We start from the raw sequence: 7,492 nt of genomic DNA, 5'->3' as shown, positions 1-7,492 counted from the left end.
TACAAAAGAGTGGCTAAAATCCGCGAGCTGAGGAGGGGCTGCGACCGGAGAAGTCTCTTTCTGGGCTGTAAAACAACACTTCGAGTGATGAGGGAGGAGCGAGGAAACGGCTCTAGAGAAGGGAGAATGCTGGAAGAGAACAGGATGCCCAAACCAGCTACACGGGATCAAAAATAAACATTTCAATGAGAATTTACATGAGAATTTGTCAAGAAATGTTCCAAGATTAAGCCAGCTTATTCATACACTCCAACTTAGTTACTTTATGCAGAGAATGATGGAAGAGGAAGGTCTCTCTCTCTCTCCCTCCCTAACATTATTACTGCACCTCTGCAGGTGCCAGCGAGCTTCTGTTCATCGGTACCTCAACAACCCCAGCACCAGACTGACACTATTTAGCTACCCGTGCCTCAGGCAGGAGCACCACACAACATAGCAACACCTGTGTTAACTCCGGGCAACTTCAAGCTTGCTCTGCTTAAGTGCATCAAACACTGGCTTCCATCGCTCTACAGCAGCGCTCTGGCTTTAGATCCAGGTGTCATCTCCTCCTGACCACATGACTCATTTATTATCATACTTAAGGCCATAAAGTCTTTCTACTTTGCAAAGATTCTCTTCTCTGTTGTAGTTAGATGCTGGGAAAATAAATTCAAATAACTGAAAATACAATGAGCACGCATTTCAAATTCCGAATCTACAACCGAGGTTCTTTAACCAGAAACATCCACCAGCACAATGCCCCTCGTCTTCCTTTGTTCCTTCTTCGCTTCGAAGGCACTTCTGGATTGCGTAGTACATGCTCTTTGGCTGCACAGACAGTCAGAACACATAAGGCTTGCACGCTAGTCACTCCTCTTCCTTCACATTACTGGTCTCACTCTCTTGTTTCTTATCCACTCCCTGATCTGTGGGCTTTGCAGCACTGTCTTCATACTGACACAACCTGCTTCGGCTTCGGGCTCCTGGCTGGTACAGCTGCATTGCTGGACGATCCTGAAATAAATCAAAACTATTTAGACTCTGTCACAGCTCCATGCTATCATGGTTATTATGGCATCAGTGACATTAGAAATGGCTCAAATTCAAACTTTTCAAGGTGTTCTAAGTTAAATTATTCCACCGTGGGTGGCAATGTAACTTCAACTGTCTCGAATCAAGGTTGTCTCTGTTGTAAGACAACACCCCTGTTCAAGCCACAAAGAACACTGCACATGGTTGAAGTTATTTGTAAAGAGTTTCCTCTTTGAGACGAGTTCAGCTCACCCTCTATCAGAGTGGAGCCAACTTCAAAGCTTCTTCAAAACCTTTTGTTCCATTTGTACCCAATAATGCCTTAAGTGACACTGAAAACTTGCACACTGATGCTGTAAAAACAGATTTAGAGTATAGGAAACGAAACTCAAGACATTATTTCTTGAGTCTACAGGAGATCTGACATATTCTGCATGTAGCAGTCTTGTCCCTATTTTGGAGGAACCTATTCAATCACACTTCCACTTTGAGATGTATTTTCAGGCTCCTAAAGCATCAGCAGAGATACAAGAAGATTACTGATGCTCCCCTGACACCTTAAAGACACAGCCTATGGCTTAAGTCAGCAAATAAAAAGGCAGCAGTGCCTTTACAGTTCAGCCCACAGTATCTTGGCTTAACTCCCACGCACTGACAAGAAATATCACAGTCTAGCAAAGTTTAGTGGACAAACGGGTAAACTTTCTAGCAATGTCAGAGTTTGTTACCAAAACAGGGAGAAGTTTCAACAGAGTAACCACATGGTTCTTTCCTTGAAGTGCTTTCATCCTAAAAACCACAGACTGGTCCCTATGAATCAAGACATGAATTTAAAGAAATCCAGCACCTTGTTTCTGATACGATCCCTCTTAATTGTATCCTCTTTTTTATCGTCTTTGGTTACTTTCTCAGATTTGTCCGTGCTGCTGGTAAAGTCTGTAAGATCACTTTTCTTTCCCTTTTCTCTGAGTAAGTCTCTCTCCTTTTTCACCTCTTCCTCTTTTCTTCTAAAAACCTTCTCTTTCTCAAAGCGCTCTTTCTGCCTCCGACGCTCCTCTTCTTGGCGTCTCAGTTTCTCCCTCTGCGCTCTCTCATATTCTCTGTCTCTTTCAAAATCTCTATCTCGGTCCCTGTAGTCCTTTACACACTCATCTTCTGATCTGTATGAAAACAAAACTGAAAATTAAGCTCAAAAGATTCAACAAACAGAGCTGGGAGAGCAATGTAATAGTGGTGTAAATTTGCAATAGGAAGACGACACACTGGTAGGTTCTAGGGAGCTTTTAGGAAGCTGCAATAACCCGAGTCATGCATGATAACCACAGATGACACTGACTGCTACCATTTTCTAGTCCTCTACTCACATAGCTGGCTGAGTTTCCTCCGGCTTTGGAAAACACCTGAATTTCTCTGTCTCATCTCTATTTCTACATGGCAGAACTGAACCTTGAACAGATCATGGAGCTGTTGAGAATTACACTTTCCACTTCGACCTTTAACAAGATTTAAAGGGACTAGTAACCGGAGTACACCTCTCCTCTTGCCATGGTTGTAATTCCCTCATTGCAAGGACAGTACTCACTGGCTGCTGCAGCTCACCTACACCTGGGCTTCTTTTGCAGAGTTCCTACAGCGAGTTGCAAAAATGTTAAAATTCATCCACTAGTGAAGAATTGTCAGGTAACTCCCACAGATTTCTGTAATCATGGGGCTGTGCACCGCCACAGAGAACACATCCCATGCCTTGTATCAGAAAAATAATTTGAAAGGAATTTCAAAATATGGCCATGGCAGAGCAGCCTAAGCCTCCATACGATCAGGAAACAAGTTATATATACAGATATATATTTATAGCAAGTACTAAAATACTTTTTTGCCTTCTCTTCTTTTGTCTCCCCATCAGATCGTTTGGCAGATGCACTACTCGCATTTTTTTCCTCCCTCAGAGTCTCTTTTTCCAGTTTCTTGGATTTTTCTTTTTTCTCCAAGTCTTTTTCATCTTTTTCAGGCTTCTTAAGTAGCTACAAAGAAAACAGAAGTCTCAACTAAAAAGCTCACTCTAACACATATTGTCTGGCACAACACCGAAATCGCATCAAAAGAACCACAGTCCAGTAAGAAATAAAGGTTAAAGCAGTGCTACTGCAAATCGCAGTGATTCTGAAAGCTGGAGTGTATGAGTAAGCATAATCCACACAACAGACTAGGATTTTTCTCCTAAAACAGGCCATTTTAGAAAGCTTAAAAATAGTCTCCATTCCATAGTGAATTCACAGTTCCGTTTACCACAGCATGTACAACAGTCACACGACAAAAGCTTTAAGTATCACTAGGAAGCATTACAGCATATAAACCTTTACAATGCCTAATGTTGAGCATTACAAAAAGTGGCGATTTCCTAACACCAATCTCATGTGATTCTTCACACAGTACTCGAAGCACATTTTGAGAGACTGATATACAAATAATAGGGAAAAGGGAGTGTAACAGTTTATAATAAAGAACTGTTCTAGACCTTAATCTTTGGTTCTTCTTTTGATCTGTCTCTTTCTTTTTCTGGGCATCTGTCTACCTTCTTCAGTTTTTCTGCTTCTTTTCTCTTCCTTCTCTCCTCCTCTTTCCATTTTCTTCGTTCTTCTTCTCTTTGTCTTTTTCTTTCCAATTCTCTCCTCCTCCTCTCCTCTCTTTTTTCTTCTCTCAGCCTCTGTGTGTGTAAAAGCAAAGAGAAATAGTCTATTTCCACACTAGAAAACACCTCTTTAAGCCTAACAAGATATCCTGACACAAAGTAATAAAGTATTTCATCACCAATAACTCACCTCAAAACTGCCCCTATTACAAAATTAAAAAGTCCTGTCATCTCCATTGCTCTGTTGTGAACCTGAACATGTTACAGTAGCATTTATTTTTTTCCTTGCTCTTAAGCCTTGATTTGTACTGCCTCAGAAAAAAAAAAAAAAACAAACCCAAACACAGCACTAGGCTCAGCCTTTATCATTCTGATTTTAATTAAATCTGCCCCATCTGTGATTTTCTCCATTGCTAAAAGTTAAAATGATATTACGTGCTAGGAGAAAGATCATCTACAAGGACCTCAGCCATAACTGCACTAAAAATGAAAGCATTAAAATGGAGACTGGTTTGGCAGTGCCACAAGGGACACATAGCTGTGACCAGAAGGCACACAAAGCACTGCCATTCCCACCAAGGCCAGCATTCTAGTAGTTAAAAATATGTGAACCAGATGTTATCAAGTAAATTGGGTCACAAGCTGCTTCTTCCAAGGGCAGAACCATATCAATACACATTGCAATACACACACCCACGCTTTAAATGAGCAAATTGTACTTGCAAGCAACAGGAAGATTCTGGAGATAAGCCTTACCTGTTTGTTTTTCAAGAAGTTCAATAAAGGAGTAGTCTTTTTAGCTAGAGAACAGATAAAACAAATGTAAACAATCTGCCTTATCCAATACTGCATACCTACAACGAAAGCCTGTATGAAATGAAGAAGCCTTATGGCTCACCCAGCCTATCTCCTCTCACACACAGCAATACAGCAGTGAAACAAGTGTTCCAATCCTGTCTCTGAACAGTGGCAACTATTAGAACTCTATAAACTTATTTAGGGTGCTAATATGCTGCCCAGTACACTTTTCTACAAAGGGATATTCAGTCTGCATTAGGCTTTTCCCAGATTCTCTCACTTTGAAAGCACTATCTGTAACATGCTTAAAAAGAGCATTCTGGCCATTTTTGTAACATTTTACCTAACCATGATATCTCCTAACTTGTCCCTGCATGGAACATCACTGCTCACAGCATTTTGCATTCAACATCACTGCATTTCACTGAAACACATCCACTCCACAGCCCAGTCTGGCTAACAAACATCTGACTAGCAGTTTAATACAGGAAGGAAGGTTATCATATAAAACTTAACCCTAGAGAAGAATTTAAAGCACAGGACCAAAATAAAATACACTGACTAATATTAGCCTAAAGGTTTAAGAAATACCAAGCAACAACACAAAAGAATTCAGTCTCCTCAAGGTTGAGAAATCACAGCTTCAAATTACACCACATACATTTGTTTGTGCTCTAAGAAAATGTAACTATAGTACACAGATTTCCATACCTATTAGCTCTTTGTTTCTTGCCTCTATTTCCTCCAACAAAGTTTCAGGAGTGGAGGTTAATTTTTCATCATCTGCACTGTAACTTTCCAAAAACTTCTTGTACTCTGGATCTACAGTGGAGGGGAAAGGGGTGAGGAGGGGGAGACAACAGGACAGGGGGACGGGAAAGGAAGGAAAATAAAAGATATACTGTAGCATTAAAAGAATTTGCATTGTGCACCGCTGGAAGTCTAGGTTAGATCTGCATAAATTGTGTTGTTTATAAACCTTTCCATAAATTGGCAGCTCCCAAATAAGCTGCTGCATTATGTTAGTCTAGGACAATCATATTTATAGATTTGCAGCTGACAAAGCAGTGCTAATAAGCTTCACACGTAATTAAGCAAGCATTCCATTGATAAACTGCAGTGTCACAGTAAAAACATTATATTTAAATTACTGCTGGGATTTTCAAGTCTACACATGCAAAACAAACTAGCTGTTTTACCATCTTCGATAGTTCCAGTTTTGGCATCCTTTTTCTTACTCTTCTTTTTTGCAGCTTTTTGGAAAGGTGCAAACTCAACTATGGCAGCATATTCCTGACCTGTTAGGAGGAGAGGGGGAAAAAAACATTAAAATTGAGATAAAACAGATATAAAACACAGCATATTGTCCATGTCTAAAGCAGGAAGATAAGCCTCAAGAAATATGCAACACTAGAAGATACTACTTGGACAGCACAAAAAAAATTATTGTATTTTGAAAACCATTTAATTAAAAAAAAAATAGAGATAGCAGAATTCATGAACTAAACACTCTCACCATGGTCACAAAACAGCAAATTCACAGACTCACAACTAGAAGGAAATAGTTGATTTAATACTGCCCCTAACAGAGTCAGTTCAGCCACCTCAGCTACACCTCACCACGTAACATCCTCATCCTACAGAAAATGCATTCATTGTGCAAGCACAAGAGAACTTTTTAAGTCAATGCAACTGAGGTAAATCTCAAATTTCGGCAAATGACAACAGAATGCAACACATTACAGGCAGGCTTTGAAGTTTTATCCTCTGACAAGAATGCTACATTTATGGCTGCATAAATCCAACACTGCTATTGAGTATGGCAAATACAGTGTGCTGTGACACTGCAAACCAGCTTGTTTAGAAGATAGAGCTGTTATTGGAATGCTGTCATTAAACCCCCCTTAAATAAAGGGAATCTTTTGGACAGAGCTGTGTCACAGCAAAGACCTGGCTGGCTGGAATGCAAAACACTCCTTAGCCTACTGAAGCCAACAGGAAGAGCCTTGTTAAAGCTTTTGATAAACATGTATATTTAAGATCTATCGATGACAGACTCACAACTTTTAGTGCTACCCAAGGTACACAGCTTTGAAATGCTAAGTTTGAAAATGTGAGATGTAATGAATACTTAATGTGCATTCAGAAAAATGATAAGTGGCAACTAAATACTTGGATGTTTAACCGATTAATTAAAGTATCTGTTTCCTACAGGTTAATGTCTCCAGAGAGCAGCCACTTTCACAACTTAGACTGCAAGGAACAAGCTGTTCCTTTTACTGAATCAAGATTTACTGAGTTGTAAATTGGAAAAAAGTAATAATCTAAAGTAAAAACCGACCAGAAAATAAGTTACACTGTTAAAAGTGTGTGGAACAGGTGAGGGGGACAGCAGAGGGTGGCAGCATCTATCTCAGCTTCGTTTAGTTTGGACAGCGACACCACCTACCCACCCTCACTTCTCAGACTTTGGTTAATTAACCAAAGTATTAACCTCAGTAATGCAGAAACCCCTTTTACATTGATACCAGTACTGCCTTGACGTACACTTAACTGGGTTTTACACACAATATATAAAATCAGTTCAGATTGTTTCCACAAAGCACAGGACATTTTCCTTGTGATATTGCACGACGTTCATTTAAGGCCCTAAACCCCAACAAAGCGGAGGTGGCACGTGAGGCTGGTGACAGCCGCCCTCCCCCCCCCCCTCCAGAAGCCAGCCAGCACCGCGCACACTCCAGGGGATGCAAACCCTCACTTGCCTTTGTGATCGACAAACACGTAGCCGTCAAAGCGATCCCTGAAGAGGACTATGTCTTCCTGGTTCTTGAAGTTGATGTAGGCTCTGGAGAACATGTGCGGGTACAAGCTGCAGAGAGACAAGACCGAGAGCGATGCTGACCGGGCGGCAGCACCTCTCAGGGCCCGGCGGGTGGGGTGGCAGCTCCCGGGAGCTCCCCGGGGGGGCCCGGCGGCCGTACCTGGAGTCGTTGGCGAAGAACTCGAAGTAGTCGTGCTCGGGCAGGGGCTGGAGATGCTCCTCCAGCT

At 41.2% G+C, this 7,492-nt stretch overlaps 1 protein-coding gene across 1 annotated transcript; it reads right to left on the bottom strand.

Moving 5' to 3' along the window:
- Positions 1-687: 687 nt before the first annotated feature.
- On the bottom strand, positions 688-7,486 carry UPF3B (UPF3B regulator of nonsense mediated mRNA decay). Its single transcript, XM_010178338.2, has 9 exons — positions 7,426-7,486; positions 7,207-7,313; positions 5,641-5,739; positions 5,153-5,263; positions 4,400-4,443; positions 3,530-3,718; positions 2,884-3,035; positions 1,862-2,174; positions 688-996 (listed from the first exon to the last, which is right to left on the bottom strand). The coding sequence occupies exons 2-9, from the start codon at positions 7,298-7,300 to the stop codon at positions 850-852; spliced, it is 1,149 nt and encodes a 382-aa protein (XP_010176640.2). The 5' UTR covers positions 7,301-7,313; positions 7,426-7,486; the 3' UTR covers positions 688-849.
- Between the last annotated feature and the right edge of the window lie 6 nt (positions 7,487-7,492).

This window comes from Antrostomus carolinensis, unplaced genomic scaffold, assembly GCF_000700745.2.
Source record: "Antrostomus carolinensis isolate BGI_N321 unplaced genomic scaffold, ASM70074v2 scaffold38690, whole genome shotgun sequence".
In the NCBI taxonomy this organism is placed as follows: domain Eukaryota; kingdom Metazoa; phylum Chordata; class Aves; order Caprimulgiformes; family Caprimulgidae; genus Antrostomus; species Antrostomus carolinensis.
Note: the sequence above shows the minus strand (reverse complement) of the source record. Positions and strands in the feature narration are given on the sequence as shown.

Excerpts from the sequence above, each read along its gene's own strand:
- UPF3B (XM_010178338.2), bottom strand. The coding sequence starts at position 7,300 with ATGTTCTCCAGAGCCTACATCAACTTCAAGAACCAGGAAGACATAGTC. Across the intron at positions 5,740-7,206 it reads CGTGTTTGTCGATCACAAAG|GTCAGGAATATGCTGCCATA; the intron begins GCAAGTGAGGGT and ends TCCTCCTAACAG. Across the intron at positions 4,444-5,152 it reads AAGAAACAAAGAGCTAATAG|CTAAAAAGACTACTCCTTTA; the intron begins GTATGGAAATCT and ends TCTGTTCTCTAG.